At 47.6% G+C, this 17,609-nt stretch overlaps 1 protein-coding gene across 10 annotated transcripts in view; it reads right to left on the reverse strand.

Annotated features, from left to right (window-relative positions):
* CAMTA1 (calmodulin binding transcription activator 1) overlaps window positions 1-17,609 on the reverse strand; it is a 225,748-nt gene that overhangs the window by 77,951 nt on the left and 130,188 nt on the right. For all 10 annotated transcript variants that reach the window (XM_019622429.2, XM_019622430.1, XM_019622432.1 and 7 more), the window contains exon 6: window positions 6,067-6,138. In XM_019622429.2, coding sequence (XP_019477974.1) covers window positions 6,067-6,138 — 72 coding nt within the window. The remainder of the gene's footprint in view (window positions 1-6,066; window positions 6,139-17,609) is intronic.

A 17,609-nucleotide genomic window follows, 5' to 3' on the forward strand; every position in this document is an offset into this window, starting at 1 on the left:
CAAAGACTCTTCTCCAGAGTGACATCACACCCCAGAAAAGCTGTTCTAGATAGCTGCTTCTAGCAGCTTCCCAGCATCTATCAAATGTTCTTCTTGTCCTCTTCCACCACGAGGTGAACTCAGGAAAAAATGTGTTTTTCTCAAACGCACCCAGATTTATCAGCAGCATGCAAATATTGAAAGGGTTTAAAACAAACTGCCTTTCAGGACTCAAACGGGCCTCAGCTGCTGTGCTGCCCCACATGTCCTGGGTTCCCCGGGATGTGCAGCATGTGGGCTCCCAAGAAGAAAATTATGCTGAAGAAAAGGACAACGAATGGCAGTTAGGACACGAGATCCTTTAATAATTATAACTAGTTAATCAGAGTGCCTCGCTGCACAGGTGGCAGGTTACACCACATCTCTACTGTATTCTTCTACAAAGAGAGGAGCACTGCTGTACAATCAGGAGCTCATGCTATGAAATGTATGGCTTCTTACACCGACGCTGCTCTATTACAGAAAGCCCAGTGCAGCTACATTACCTCCAAAGAAACAATCCACATAAGTGACCTTGAAAGCTGTTGCATTCATTCTTCTTTCTGCATATTTTTGTGATGGATTTAATGTTCAATAAAATTGAAAGAATAACAGCTTTTCAGGCTCAAGCTATTTGTGCAAGTGCCAAGCTCTGCAGAAAGAGTTCAGAGCTGATTTCTGTACCTTACTCAACCCATTCACATCAAACCTGATGTAGTGGCTCCATTCTCTTTCGTGTAGGCTGAGAAGGGGATTTATTTTCCACCTGAATTCCTTTTCCTTCCAGTTTTCATATGACATATGTAAGGCAAATTCCTAGCAGGACAGATGCAACTTTTCAGTTTGCCATCCTTGGGTGGTGGTGGGTTTTTAATTTTGTGTTTTTCTCTTTCTTTCTTTCTGTCTCTAAAAAAAAGAAAGCCTGAGCTGAACAAAACCCGACTGATGCATTTCAGGAAAGTAGCAATTCTCCAATGTATTAAATATCAAACATGGATACCATAATGTCTTCACAATTCACCAAAGACCTCACACGCACCTCTGCACTGGAACACGGAGGTTTATGCATGTGGTGACATTCAGCGCTACAGACACTGGTGTTGAGTCTTAAATCCCTAAAGACGACACAGATGGAGGCTACGAGGAGAAACAAATGCAAACAGTGTGATTACTGAGCACCTGATGTGTGGCAGAGGGCAGGAAGAGATTAGATAGTGATGGAGGCAGAGTGCTGCACGCCCCTAGCGAGTCCCGGACATTGCAGCAGAGCCAGCCCAGCGCCATGCCGGAGCCCTGCCTGCGTGAGCAGGAGTTCTGAGGGTCAGAGCCTGGAGCAGGTGACTGAAGGTGGTCACTGATCAGAAGAGAGGTGGACAGACACTCCTTCAGAAACAAAAGATGATTTTGAGAATGAAAGCAGCCTAGGTAATGACAGGGGAGTTCATGCAGGCAGAAGAGCAGCATCAAGACTGCAGGTTTACCTGGAACGCTTGGAAAAGAGTGCCTGAGCAGACAGAATGCTAAAGGAGGGGACTCGCAGCAGGGCCCAACACCACATATTAAAAGAGCAAAAACATCCTGTGTAAGATTGAGAGACCTTCCCTGTACCCACCCAAAAAAGTGCTTCAAATCTCTAAACTCAGATCGAAATTTGCTTCGCTATGGAACTTCCAAGCTCACCCTCACAAAGCTTTTGCAGTGATGGTGAAACTTCAGTTGACAGTTTAACACGTTCCTGGCACCTGCAAATCTCATAATTGACCAGGGAATACGAGATGAGATCAACACATCGCTGCATCCCTTCTGTAAGGCCGAGCCTCCTACACCAGCAAACAGCTCTGCTAATGCAAGGTGCGTAATTTAATAAGCCATTAACTCAAACCTGAGGTGAAGTAAATTCAGCCCATTATACATTCCAAAATAGTATTAGAATTCAATTTAAGTGTCCAAAAAAGCCTAATCCTCAGAATACAGAGAATGTTAATCAGCGACTTGGAGTTGGTGGTTTGATTTAATTTCCTGCTGTGCTGTCGCATGGTTGTGATCCCTGCAGTGAGGATTTCTTGGTGGTAACCCACGGGTCTGAGCACACACAGCCCTGCTGGGACCTCCTGGGTGAGCAGTGGGACTGCCCAGAGAGCTGCAGGTGCCACATGCCTGGAGATGCCCCAGGCCACAGATGGGCCCTGGGCAGCTCGAGCTGCTGGAGGGCACCCAGCCCACAGCCTTGCGTTGGAACTGGGTGGGCTTTAAGGTCGCCTCCAACCTACGCCATCCTATGGCTCTGTAACACCCCAGCAGGGATCCCAAGCATCCCTGAAACGCCGGTTTGTTGTTTTTGTAACCACAGGAGTAAAATACAGCCCTGGTAATGCAGGCACTGCGGGAAGGAGCTGCTGGGAGCAGGCAGAGAGCAGCGGTTTGCATACGGGCTGTGCCACGCTGGTGCCGTGCTGCCCGAAGGATGCACAAAGCACTGCCTGGTAACACAGCTGGCACGGCATGCTGCTCTCCCCCTGCATTACTGCACCAACAGCACATGGCAGGATTACAGCAACCATAAAGTGACGGATCCGCCACTTTCAATCCCCCAAGTCAGATGTAAAGTGCAAATGGTGCATCATTTTCACAAAGAGCCAAAAGCATAAAACCTGCTTTCCATTTCTGCAGCAGTCGGCCATGTTTTGGACTTTGTTATGTCGCCCCTATAATAACTCCTCCTGATTAGCAACCAAAGCACGTCCCAGAGCAGTTTGGGAAATGCATCTCTTCTATAAATGACAACAGATTATTTAAGCAACAGCTAAAGCACTCCGACTGCTTTTTCCTTTGCTTGCATTACTGTCAGTCTTCTCGTATATCTCAAGAATGAGCCCAGGATTTTCTTTAAAATGGTGGAGAGCAATACAAAAATAGCAGAGTACTAATCTAAAATAAAGTCATACGTTTGAAATAGTTGGAAATTGTTTTTAATCACTGCCATTCTTCTTCTGGAATATAATCTGCTGGCCATACGTTTTGCTTTTCTATCCAATTTCTAAGGAAAATGCAGCAAGTGTGTTAATAAATAATTTATAAAAACATTACAAGAGATAAAGCACTCCTGCTAACCCGTTTCCAGCCTCTTCAACACCAGTTCATTTGTAATCCTCTCCTTCCCTTTTTGCTGGAAGATTGGAAGAAGGTTATTCCTGCATTTCTGCACAGCCCCACTCTACTCAACCTGTAGGTGTCAAAGCACATCTTGGTTCTGAAGGCATCCAGACTGATAAAAGGGTGCAGACCGATCTGAGTTGCAAGTTCAATTTTATATGCTATAGATTTTTGTCACAAAAAACGTTTTTCACCCCAAAGGGAGGGCTCACAAGTGCTGCTCCTTCAGTGCTCTGTCCTTCCTCTAATGACGGAGGAACAGCTTTGTTCTTAAAGAGGGGAAGGAGCTCACAGAAGACAGCTTGTGATGAGTTCTGCCAGATGGAACTCAATTTTAGTGAAGGCAAGGACCCTATAGGAAGTAAAATATGAAGGAGGAAAAGTAAAGCAAAAATAGCCTTTGACTTGAATAGATCCCAAGAGTACGTGCATGTGGAAGCATCTCTGTTCACATCTGCGCTATTTAAAAGGCTGAAGGTGGGCTTCAATGGATACAGATCCCCTAAAGTATGTCCACATCCACCTCTTCAAGTAGAAGATGTTGGCACAGAGCTGGCCCTCGGGGTGCCCACCAGCCCCACATCCCAGATGTCAGAACAGGCACTGAGTGCCCGATGCCCACCGTTCTCCTTCAGCACCGCAGCACCTCCATGTGCCACGAGCATCAGTGCTTCACCACCATCATTTCTATTGTACCCAAATAAAAAAGAACTATCACTGAGCAAGAAGTCTGAGGATTTTTAGGAGATTGCAATATTTCTAATACACGTTTTAAAAGGCCCGACTCTTCAAACTATCCCAGGGCAGTGGGAGCTGAGCAGAGGATGTCCTGATCTGCTGGCCGTGCTCTGCCAAGGACAGGACAGGACATGACGGGTCATAACAAACCACGCCAACTGCTGGCATCACTCCTGCCCCACTGCCCCACTGCACAAGAGCAGAGCTGTGAGCAGGCAGAGCTGCTGCCAGCAGCCATCGCGCACAGCGGCTGCTCCAGGAGCCTGGCATTGGATCCATCTGAGATTCCTGGGGTGCCAATTACCACGCGCAGAAGGGAACTCTGCATTTGGTATTCAGCTGTGCCAGTGTTTGAAAATAGACTCTCTCTGAGAATCCACATTTTTTCTGCGTTAGTCATTATGGGTACAAACGTTTTTCTTTCCCAGCAACAGAAAATCTGGTGCTGTTTGGAAGGACTGCTCCTAGCTGTGCCCCGCAGCACTGCCATGTGCTGAGCCCTTCCAGGAGGTGGGGGGCTGCCACAGAGCTGAGCAGAAGCACTGTGCAGACCTTAGAAAAACATCATCTGTTGTTCGCTCTTCTCTCTCCGGCTGCATAACCTTGAGAGCGTGACTGAAGGATGTCCACTTAGCCTGGAAGACGCATTCATGAATCACAGGCTCGCGTTCCTCACACAGCAGAGAGGCAACGTGTCCTTGTTGCTAAATAAAAACACACTGCACTCACAACCAAACATCCTGCGCAAATGGGCTCACAAGGAACGCACTTCCAGGTCCGCCCATCTCAATCGCGATCAGTTACCAGAGCACAGAACACGGCCTCAGTGCTGAACATGGAAGAGCCAGACCCCAGGATACAGGCAAGATCCTCTGATACTGCAGTGCAAGCAATTACATACAGAGGTGCTAATTGTCTGCTGTTCTACCCAGGGCCTTCAGCAGGGACAGCCGGGAGAAGCGCTGTGCCGCACCGCGCCCTGCAGCTGGGGATGAATTTAGAATATCCTCTGAATTCTCGTGTCACGTCATCCATCACCAGCAGACAGACGCTAAATAATAAAACAAACAGCTGTCTGCTGCCCAAGGCAAACTGGACTCTAAGTTTAGAGATTTTGTTCAGTTCAGTGTGCTGAACTGTGAACTTTTAACAGCTTCTTTAGTCGTGCCTTTGCATAGCTCCCCATCTCACTGCCTGCTCCATCCAACCACAGGTCAGGTCAGGAACCCGCAGGTGGTGGGGAAAAGCTGCTGCTGCTGCAAAAAAGGGCCTTGAAGGGGTGGATTCAGCGTAGCTGCGCCCTGCTTTCAGCAATCACACAGCACTGCTTCCCTCCGTGGAGGTAAAATACCACTCCGACTGCAGCAGGAAAAAGGATGCACATAAGAGGACAGTGATGCTGTGTGCAGAGCTCCTTTGGGGACTCCACAGCACAGCCACCATCACAGTGTTGTGGGAGGTCCTTTCATGCAGCAGGCAGCAACAGCTCTATTTTAACATGGAAGCGTGATTGCAAATCAAGGGGAAAACACAGGGATATTTTCCATTTTGCTTCCGCTTGTAACCAACGGTAAGGATCAGCACAGGGAGCTGAGCACACCTTCAGCTTCAGCCCACCCCAGGCAGAGAGCAGCCAAGGGATCCCTGAACACACCAGCACATCCCAGGGCCTGCACTGCACACTGCAGAGCTCAGAAGGCTGGAAGGGCTTTGCTCTGCCCACAGCAGTGAGGACAAAAGTCAGTGAGTAACTCGACAGGACTCCTCCACACCAAGCACTGTGCCGCCCGTTCCTGACGGAGCCATCAGGTTCACACAGAATTCACACAGTCCCCAGTGCTGCTTTCTCTCCCCACAGCTCTGCACACGCACACACAGCAGCTGGCTTCCCGAGTCCTGCTGCATGGCTGGCTCCAAAATGGAAAAGCACAACTAAAAACCTGGAAAAGGTCTCATTTCAGCTGACCCTGTTTAGGATACACATAAGCTGGCAGCAGCTCAGTATTTGCTAGAAATTTATCTAGAAAAAGGAGAGACGTACCGCCTTAAGGAAATCCATATCACCTGCAGACAAGAAAATCCCCAAACCATCCAACGCCCAGCCATGCAGCTTCACTTGGAACAATAGCAGGAGGAAGGAATCCAGCATCATCCTACCTGAAGAAGCCAGTAGCACCTTCTGTGAAACGTGGGGATGATGGAGGAATGGACGTAACAGCCGTACAAGCACTAAGGACAGAAACAGAGAAAGCAGAGACAGGGTTAGGGAAGGAAATCGTTATTTGGGCTCACGATGAGCAGGTTTACGAGGCAGCACCCAGAACAGGAAGGAGAGAACGGCATCTGCTGTCACGCCAGTATGTGCTGCAGTCACTCCAGGGCTTCCGCTCTGCTGGTAGAACAGAATGGCAGCTCACATCAAGCCAAAATTATAGGAGAATACATTTTGAACACTGCTACAGGTTAAAGACCCAACAGACAGACTTTACACGTCTCTCTGGTTTATATACAGGTATAAACCCCAGCTGCTGACCCCCAGATCATTCTCAGCCCTTGTGCCAGTGCTGAGAGCAGTGGTGGAGCCCTCCCAGCTCTCTGCAGTCCCACTCCAGGCAGAGAAACCACCTGGCACCCGATCTGGGACAGGGCAGAACAAACAGGGTCTGCCTGCACTGCATCCAAACAACTCAACACCCTTCTTTTAATGCAACAACCCAGCACTTCTTGGCATATCACCCAGCTATGTGAAAAGAGAGGGCGTGTAAACCCTGCCCACTGCTTCATGCAGGAAAATAAGAAAAAGAATAAGAAAAAAATGCATTATGTTAAATGAACTTTGCTTGCCCAAAAGGAGTAAGGGTAAAGAATTCCTTCTGTAGCAAAATCAAATTTCCAGCGTGTTAAAATCCTAAAACAGCACTGTCAGGTGGAAGCTGTGCCCGTTACAAAACCACACTGAACCATTATTAATTTAAAGGATCCCAGTACAGTTCCTGTTCACAAAATAAGTTTATTGCTAAGAAAGCAATATTATTTTCTGACTCCATTGGCTTTTAATATGCAGGGATGGGGACAGGTGTGCGCATGATCACATATTCCCCTTTGCCAAAGGTGATTAGTTTTCCTTGAATGTAGTGGTTTATGCATGCCAGGATTCTGCAATTACAGAAGGAAAAAAGAACCCGAGGGGGATTTTGCCCGCAATCCCACATCCTTAAGTAACTGCCCTTCCTTGAACACCTCCAGGGACGGTGACCCCACTGTGCATCACCTCTGTGTCAGACAAGAAATTGCCCCCAGTACCCAACCTGAACCTCCCCGGCAGCACCAGGGTGCCCCAGCAGGGCGGCATAATGGGGTGCTGCCCTCAGGTGCGTGGGTAAAGGCACGAACAAGATCAGCACCTGCAAGGTCAGCTTGAATATTAAGGGTGTTGAGGTCTGCCAGCTTTTATCACAGAGCTACTTCAAAAATATAGATGCCGAAGATTAACAGCATTTTAAAATAAGTCAAAGGTATATTTCACATGTAAGAAAAAAAAACCAGGAAGGAAAAGAGGGGAAAAAAAGAATTCAAAGAAAAGCTTAACATCTTAATCCTGCCATTCAGCATGGGCAAAAAGCAGACTGTTTGCTTAAGATAATCCCTGACAGCAATCCTTGGCTCCACCGAAGGCTGTCTGACTCAGAGCTGCCTCCCATGTTGGAAAGCAGTCTGGGAGCTGTGGGGTCACCGAGTCCCAGCAGCTTCCCAGCAAGGACCTGGCAAGCAGCACAGCTCTGGGCTTCCCAACACGTGCACGCAGTGCTGCTGCCTGCCTGACATGGAGCCCGAGGCAGGAGTTAAAGGACATCAACCTCAGGAAAAGCTGAAGTGAAACAAGTGACAGATCCCAGAAGGACAACGGCGTGCAGTGCAAGAGGAGATTTCCTCCTCGCAATGGGAGGTGCTGAGCTCGGTGCATTGCCCAGCCCTTGGGCACCTCCTCCACCCCTGGCTGCTGTGGCATGCTTAATGCTTTTAGTTAAAGGGGTCTTCAAAATGATCTCTTGCTCAAAACAGACAAAAGGGGTTTCATTAGCTGGGTCTTCTTGTTCTTTTTTTTTTAATTGGGGAGGTAAAAAATGCCGAAGCCCGTGTGTCTGTGGCTATGTTAATGCCGGCTGGGCTCTCAGCCAACACATTAAGTGAAATCGAATTCCTGAAACCAGCTTTAATCAGCAGATTTTTAAGGTTAGAATTACTCTCTCCTCTACAAGGCTTGCCAAGGTTAATTCTGTCCTGAGCATGCTGAATTAATGGCCTGGACAGAGGAGAGCCGTTTTTCCCCAATTCTCTTTCAAAATTTACAAAATGTCTGGGAGTAAAGACAGACAATTTCTGAGCAACAGGAAGAGAGTGGGTGATGGGTGATGGGTTCCATGTTGAAAACGGAGCCCACAGGTTTGTGTCACCCCACGGGTGAGCGCCGGGCACCACAGGGCAGCTCTGGGGAGCCACAGCCACCTTCCAGGAAGGGATGTGCTTGGCTTCACAGATCGTATGGCATTCAGAGGTTTAAATCACAGCTTCGTATCCCTCCAACCCTCCGGCAGACTATAAGCAGGATGAAGGCTTTGCCCAAAAACACCATAAGGATGTTTGCTGGGAGGCAACAACCATGTGAAGCAGCCTACAGAGTAGGGATGAGCTCCACTTTGTCTCGTACCCTTCTAAAATTGACTGATAATTGAACAAGAAAGGGCTTTTTCTGGACAAAGAGGGATAGCTGGGCAATTAGAACTGCCTGCTCTTCCATTTATATGCAGTTCACGTCTTGCATTATCAAACTCCTGAAAACTGGAGAAAAAAAATCAAAGTATTAGTGGATTTTTCATCCTGAGCTCCTTAAAGTGATTGCAGCTTATTTAAAAATAATACAATAATGCTGAGGTGTTCTTCCTTAACAAGAACACCTTGGGAATGGAAGTAGGAGAGCAAGGAATCAAAAATTCAAGATGGGGTTGGTCAGGCTTTGAAATTCTTCTCCCCAGTGAGTTACACTAGTGGATATTTATATAAAAAAAAGTCTAGATTTTGTTCAGATTTTCACACTGAATTCCCAATTCCCTTAATAAGAAGCTAAATCAATCTTTAGAGAACAAACCAAGTAAGACCTGTGGCTCTAAATTATTAAAATATACTCTAGTCATTTTATGGCATAAGGCATCATTCACCTCCCAGCAGCTCAAACGCCCCACGTGCGCCCCGTCCCCGTTAGAGGGAACAGATCAGGTCCTCTGCCTGCAGGCCTACGGGGAGGCAAGGAACAGCCCTGGCTTCTCGCACAACGCTGCTGTCCTGGTGCCTCTCCTTTTCCACAGGGAATAACAGAGTTTGCAGCAGAATCTACTGCTGCCATGGAGCAGACCTCCCAGGAAAGACAAATGAGGCTTTAGCTTCATTCCTTGCATTCCAAGATAAGATACGGGTCTCCTAAATTAACTGTGGTACCTGAGCCCAATCAAGTTCTGCTCTCAACCTCAGCCTCCACATTATCTCCTCACACACGGCACAGAAAAAGTAGAACAGCAATTTAAGCCACGCACGCTGTACGTCTGAGAAATGCAGATGTAGAAGAAACAAGCTTTCTGTTGCCTTCCACTACTTTGAAACACAGGTGCACTCCAAGGGAGCACTGCCCAGCACCCAGCAGCACTGAATCTCGTGGCCATGCAGAAGTGGCACAGCTCCGGATCTCAGGCATTTGAGGACAATGCAGTGGAAGGTGTAAAGGACAGCCCAGCATCCTGAGACATCCATTCTTCCAGTCTGTAACCTGTGTGTCAGAGACAGCACTCAGCACAGTGACAAGAACTCCGCCCTGTCACTGATGCCTCCATTCTCTCTCCATATGGACACTGTTGCTACCCCACTCTTTTCCCTGACTCTCCCACATCCCAGCAGATGCTCTGCCCAATCTTCCTGAAAGCATATCTGAATTCCACACAGAACACAAACACCACGTGCAGAAGTTTGCTGGCTGCTTATCTTAACGTATTTGTTTCACACGTAGGAGCCATTTTCCCTTTGCATCTGTAACACCCGCAGCATTCTCAGCCAATTTCCTCCGGAGGGGCAGAGCGTGGTTAGAAGAGCAGGGCAGCTTTGGGCTTTATTCTGTAGGGTGAGCTGCCTATCTGCCACCGAACGAGAAAGCGGCAGGGAAAACCCTCAGCGTGTCATCTCTCCTCTCAAACAAATCCGAAGGAAGTGCCCTCTGAGATCAGGTTATCGTGTAGCAGATGGTCTTTCCTTCAGGACACGGATGCTAAAGCCACAGACACGTTCCAAATCCATTTAAACATCAGATTACACTCGCCCCTGTCAGCTGAAGGAGCTGGGAGACAGCAGCAGCTCCAGCCCGCTCCATTAATCAAAATTCAGCGAGAAAAGCCAACGTGCCGCTCTAAAATCTCCTGACTCGATGCCAGCACCCCGCACAGGGATCCTAATGCCATCAATCTTCCTTTTTCTCCCCGAGCAGCAAGATGCAGCTGGGGAGGGGGAGAGCAATGACAGAGGCTTGGCCAAAGGAGCAGAGCCAGGAGAAGATTTTTTTTTTTTGACAACTCTCAAAATGATACCGAGTTGATGGGTGTCAAAGGGGAAACTGACCTAAGCAGCCCTTTGTGCACATCAGCCCCAGCTCAGACTTTGCAAACACGGACGTGTAGCAGCTGCTGAACCCAGCAGCTTTGCACAGCCATGCAGGAGGCAGATGGGTGACACTCCGAGAGGTTAATTTTGATCTAAAAGGAAAAAACATGTCATAACATAGGGAGGCTTCCAACATTTCCTGCTCTGCCATCTCCACTGCAGCAAGTCTTCCACTAAACCACTGCTAAATGGGTTTTCTCACTACTGATCTCACAGAAGCAGAGTTGAGGTGTTCCCCCCACAACATTCCTACTTTGTGCCACTCAGCACAGTAACAGACTCTGCCAGAGCTCTCCGTGCCCCCAGGACCAGAAGCCGAGCTGCACCCCGCAGCAGCCGTGTCCATTCAGGGAGCTTTTGTCATCAAGGATTTTTCTAGTTACCTCATGACTTGTTAGGAAGCAATTCTGAAACACTCAATATTGAACGGAGTATTTCAGTGATCCTCCAAACCTTTTCTCCCCCCTCTGTGGAATTCTGTGATCACCACAAGGACAGCAGGTTTTCTTTTCTGACTGTTATCACTACTCTTGCGATGACGTCCCTCCACCATCCCTGCCCGCGCAGCCCAGCAGCCCCCAACAGGTGATGCTTTCAGCACTTTTCTGGGTTTTCCCACTGATCACTGCTTCCTTTCGATCCCATCTTCTGACAAAGGCTGTGTCTATGTGCCACATCATTGCACGGGAGAAATGAGATATGCCAAATTGCACTATGTGACACTGAAGGAAATGATAAATTATTGTAACAATAATAATAAAGACTCAGTAGCTGCATATTTTCGTCTGCCCCAAGCACTCTTCTCTACACGTTTTCTTTATGCTGGTGGCCTGCGTGTTTTCTGGTACTATCCATTCACTATTGAATCCTCTGGCACTCACCCATTGATCTCTTACCTGCAGCTCAATAGTAAATTAAAGTCCAAGGTCAGGCCTTTTTGAGCAGGCTGTTTACATTCAGTGCAGGTCCTTGCCTCCCTCTGAGGAAGCCTGGAAGTGGACATTGGCTGCTGATCCATTCACCATTACCAGTTTTGATTGTATCAGCCAGAGGGAAAGGGCTTTGATCCTCAGGAACAGGCAGCCCAAGAAATAAGTTTCTATTTGTGCCACCTGCAGAAAGATGAGGGGAGGGGTTTCTGCAACAAAAGGTGAAAGCCCCTCCTGCAAGGTGAGGGCAGGGCGAGGGGAGCAATCGCTGCAGTGCTGAGACCCAGAGGCGCCGGGTCCCGAGCCGCAGACATGGGATAAGGGCTGAGGAGCTGCATCCTTCCTCCCAGGAGGAGAGGGGAACCCAGAGCCAGCCCAAAAGCCTGAAGAGGCGACATGCTGAGATCTCAGCAGCGCCAGCCCAACACACAGATATGGGCAGCAGCGATGGGAGACATCACCGCACCTTCCTCAGACAGCAAGAAGCACGTCAGCCCCCTGACCTTCTGCGGCAGGCTGAAACAACACAGCAGCATGCTGTGCTCTACCAACTCCTTTTTTATGCTGGTAACTCTTTTAATAAGAGCTCTTTAAATATTTATGAGAAGAAAAGCATGAGGCCGGTTCAACAAGACACGATCGCTTTAATCTCGGCACGCTCTGCAGCATTCTTGCCTGACTCCAGAGACAGCAGAAACAACTTGCAGAGTCACCTAATCCCCTGAAGATTAAATTCCAGTCCTGCTGCAGTTGATGGGAATTTTGCCAACGACTTCAACGTGGTGAGAGTTTCAACATCCTTCTTTGCAAGTCACCTAAACATCCCGTGCTGTCACAACATTAAAAGCACAAGGCTCTGCCGCTCCAAAAAGGGAATATTAGACAGCATTTCTTCAAGAGCAGAATTTGATGTGCATTTTATTTGCAGAGCTGTCAATTCCAAGACAATTTCGTAGGAACCGCCTCCGCTAGCCTGCTCATTTACTGTTCAAATTGATATTAGCCACACACTGCAATTGGGTTATCCCTGAATTTTGACTGAAGCTAATCTCATAACATCTTTCTTAAATTAAATAGGAAACAAAAATCCACAGCCTGGTCCTGATGCAGGATAATTGGTATGCAATCCCACGTATCTACCTGTGGTAGCTGTCTGTTCACAAATGCACATTCCTTTACAATTATGGGGATACCTTAATCTCAGCCTAATTTTACCTTTAGGGAAGCTGTACCCTGGAGCTGCCAGGAGTTAAACCCTCCAGATGCAATAGTGCAATTTGTATTCCAACCAACAGGTCTAGCTGTCAACATGTTTGTCTCCTGTATCTGCCAACTCTTATTTATAATCCCATTCAGATTAATGAATGACTGTAGTTCTCATCACAAGAAATTTGATTAATCAATTTAAGTGCTTAATCACCCCAGCCCTGGTGAGAACTGTACAGAAGGGATGTTGCCTCAACATGGACAAATCTGCAAGATGTCAGAGAAAAATGTCACAGCTCCACCTCTGAAACGACTCAGGGCTGTACACGGACTCCTGGCAGGATTACATGGCTTCCAGGAGCTCACAGCTCCTTAGGGCTGCAGTCATGGTCAATTAGACACGAAACAACCTTCTGAAACCATCTCTCAGCCTGACACAAAGGACTTCGCCTTGCAACTAATTTCTTGTCACTCATTTGCCACCAAACAGTGAAACCCAAAGTCATCAAACCAATGGAGATCCCATGGTGTGCAGCAGCAGCAGCAGCTCAGGTCATTGCTCCTGTTGTCACACGAACAAAAACACGAAGCAGAGAATGAGCAACATAAGCACAACACAGCGTCCCCTAAAGCACTGCTGGAAACGTGAGAGAAATGTTGGCTGTTCAGTGCTCAACTGCACGTGTTCTCCAGCCCAGCCCTACATGGCAGCAGGTCCTTACTAACCTAATATCTGCAGCATCACCTCTGCCCCCAGGAGTCAGATGGTGGATGGGAACACGGAACAAACAGCATGCTGTCAGCTCTGCTGATGGTCAACTTAACAACGCCCTGTTAAATAGGAACCAGTGTGAGCCATTTGTAAGAACAGGGCTGGATGGAGTAAGCTTGACGTGAGACCTTGACATGACACACCATTGGCATGAGTGAGGGGTTAATAAAAGGGAAAGCAATAGGAAAGGCTGCTGTGCCCCCCCGAGACAGTGCTCTCACTGCACCCGTCCTGACACGGGATACACAAAACCCACAGCCAGAGCTCTGCAGCACAAACAGTGCAGGTCCTGCACACCACCTGGGCTCCAGCAGCCTGTGCCCTTTTTCCAGGTACGAGGATTTCTTGACTGCCACCACAAAGCTGGAAGAATTGTGAGCTGGGAAACAGTGCAGCATATTAAAGTCAGACTGAAATATGACCACAATACACAAAAGCATTTTGTATTTATTCTCTTTTAGGAATGTTATAAAGAGAATATAATGAGAATGTTGCAAATAAGTCAAGTGTTTTCTTCCTAATCCCGCAATAAAAATATGTCAAAGAAACGCTTAAAATCCTAATAGGAGAACAAAAAATAACGGCCGAGGCCATGACAGGATTTAGCTGTGATTTTACTTGAAAGCTTTAATCATGTCTACAACATAAATGGGAAATCAGATACAAACCTGTACTACAAACATCTGCGTCGGGTGCTTCAGCTGCTGGAAGAGCTGAGACCGAATGGATTCCGAATGGATTCGGTGGAGGTTGATGAGGGTGGGGAGAAGACTGAACACTTATATCTAAGGAAACGTTGTAATAAAGAACAAAGGGTCCCTTGATTAAATTAACGTCTGAAAAAACTCAGAATGAATAAAAATACTGTTGTTGGGTTTTTGTTTTTTTTCAATGGACAGAGAAGCTTTAGAAGTCAGCACTGGGGAAAAGGGAGAGTTCAACGTTGGAGATGGATTTCAAAGGGAGGGCTGAATAATTGAACAACTCAGAGCACAGCAGTGTTATAACGAAGGCTTGGGTGGGAATAGTCAAGGGGGACAGCATCAATAGATCCACCTGACCTTGAACCTTTGGAAACCCACAGACTGTAGAGCTGCACTCCTTTCTGGGTGCTCTCAGGTGCACCGTTCAATAGAAACACCTGCAGAGATAAGGGAGAAACAAATCCCACAGGGAAGCCGACAAGGAGCCAGGAGGGTAGGAAAGGTCACGCTGGCTTAGAGTGGAAATGTCAAATATCCAATAAATGACATCAAACACCACTTTCTGAAGCCCGCCTGCCTTCAGTGCGCCCGTAATGCAGCCAGGCTGTACTGAAGTTAGAAGTTGCTATTACCCAATGGATGTCTTTCAGCAGGAAAAAGATCATTACAGCACAGGGCCAGAAGGGAAACTGCACAAGATCTGGTGAAAAGCTGCCTGAGCCAGTATCTCTTGCACACAACAGAGAAAAGCTGCATGGGCTAAAATGATGGTGGTGGGAGAGCACAGGGCAGGGCTGCAGCAGGGACACAGACCAAACCCAACTGCTAAGTATATAAGTATCTGAAATAACTTTTGGGAGCTATGAATTACGCAGTTTTGTTGTAGATTAATTTTGTGCTAGAATGGAACAGAAGTCTTAGCCGAAATCTTTTTTCAGCAGCCACTCCTGTGCAAAATTAGCCCCAGTGTCAGCACTGACTGTACCTCTAAAATGAGGCATCCAGCTGCTTTGTGAGCCACCTAACTTCTTGGTCCTGTTCTCTACTGAGAGTATTTCTGTAAGGCCAGAAAACACTGGATTGGTGAGTCAACACTCAACACACCAAGTCCTCCCTTCATCACCTCTCAGTTCTTCACAAATGTGCCACAACGTGCAATGCAGCTCCCACTGCACATCGTGGGAAGCCCTGCAGTTTGGCACAGCTGCCTGTATGCCAGCAAGGGAGCGTTGAGGGCCAGCATCCGCTCCTCCATCACTGGAAATATTCCTTACGTCGTTCATTTAATGCATTCAGCAGCTCCTGAATTCCTAACACTCCATACTCTTTCCAATGAATCCCTTAATTGAAAAGCATTTACACAACCTAAAACAAATTACTGTGTATGCCAATACTAGATCTTTCCTTCCCAATTTAAAATCCTCAGACCTTCGCTATCACTCACACACACTGGCAGGAACCACAGGAAGCACGCATTTAAGAACGTCTTTCTGGATGAGCTGTCGTGGAAACACCAAGTTCCTATTGCTTGCAATCAACACAAATATTCTCTCCTGCCCCACAAACACCGATGCAAGATGAGTGCACCTGCAGTCTACAACCAGCAAACAGGGCAGAGTGCTTTTGACACTCCTTAAGCAGAAAAGCGCCGACGTTTTACTCTTGTTCATTTGGAATGGCAGAACAGAAAGCTCATTTGGGTGACAGGAGAGAAACGATGGTGAAGGCCTGATGCTGCAAGGGGCCCCAGGTGGGTACAGACTGCACAGCAGCACAGCTCCTGAGGCCTCTCCAGCCATCCCAGCCCATTTTATCTGCAGGATTTGGTGCCGTTTCTGCCTCGTGAAGACTTTTTTCAGGATCACAACGGCAGAATGCCAGCCCTTGAGCTCACTTCTTTCTCACAAAGCCACTGTCTGCACAGAGGAGCTTCAAACGCTTCCTGCAGTTTTCACTGGCTAAAGATACAGATTAAAAGAAGATCAATACTTCCACATGTAGCTCACAGCTTTTGGACATACGCAACATTCAACAGATCAGGTTTAAGTGCTGCTTCATTTTGGTAAATAGAAATTCATTAGTCAATGGGAGAGAAGGCAAGAATACACATTCAAATACCTGCCCACTGTCAGCATAAAGTATTTCATTCGCACTGACCACATCCTGAGCTTTCCTTCAGCTGCCTACAGCCCCAAACTGAAAAGCAATATTGCCTCCGTCCTCGAAACCATCTCACATTTAAAATAAAATACCCCAAAAAAATCAGGAGTAAGTTCTAGGTTGCCGGTTTCCCCAGACTGTATGCTAAAGCTACGGAAAGCATCATTAAAAGCCAGTCCCAGGAGCGGGCAGAAATCTGTTCCCTCAGCCGTCCCATTCATCACTTTTACCCAACGCGCTGCCTGCGGGTTTACAAATCACAAGGAATTTACCAAGCGGGCTTCCATAAGTAAAAGCGGACAATAAATCACCACCGTAGCAACGGCAGCCACATCACACATGCACTTCCACTTTTGTGCCAAATTTCATCATTGGTAACTGTAAAAAAAAAGTAAATAAAAAGAATTAAAAATAAATCCCAAAAGAATTTCCTGGAACTGCGCTCTGCTGAGCCCCCCTTGAGCTACAGGGACATCAAGGAGCAGAGGGGGGCCGGGCAGCCACGCTCCTGTGTGGAGGAGATGAAATACAGCCAAAAGCCATTTCCTTCCCATGACTCCAACACATACGATCTACCGAAAGCCCTACAGTAACATCTGAGCATATGTGAACTGTCACTAGTTTTCTGCTTCCAGAGTCTGTTTTTATCACGCTAACAGCATGAGAAAACCATCTTTACCAAGCAGAACGAAGCGTGTTCCTCCCTGATCAGCTGTTACAAGAAACTCAGACTTCTCCCCTCTCTACCAGGGCCAAGAGTTGCGTGGCAGCGCGATTCTCGCCCCGGCATTTTGTCACCACCAAACATTGCTTTGCATGGGCTAAAGTGGCTTTAAGCACAAATCCCTGTGGACAAATGCATTTCCAGGGCACGTTCCCCCTACAAAGATGTGCAGCAGCTTCTCGTTGGCACGCAGTCACCATTCCCTTCCTAACTGCTACATCACGACAGAAAGACCAAATGCCCTACGGGAGCAATAAGCACTTCTGCACTGCACACAGGAAGCCCCGCAGATGAGGGCCATCATATCCCATTCCCTTTCCTACGCATTGCCCATTTCCCTCTGCAGTACCACCGCACAGCACCCGGACAGCCAGCAGCAAAGCAGCTCTGCAGGAAGGCACCAGGCAGCAATAGGACATCGTGGTGCAGGGGCAGCTCCCCACGTTCGGGTTGCAGCCCCAACTTCACTAGAGCTTTGCTTAACTGCTGTAGGTATCATGATGATC

The sequence above is a fragment of the Meleagris gallopavo genome, chromosome 23 (genome assembly GCF_000146605.3).
Source record: "Meleagris gallopavo isolate NT-WF06-2002-E0010 breed Aviagen turkey brand Nicholas breeding stock chromosome 23, Turkey_5.1, whole genome shotgun sequence".
Lineage (NCBI taxonomy): Eukaryota > Metazoa > Chordata > Aves > Galliformes > Phasianidae > Meleagris > Meleagris gallopavo.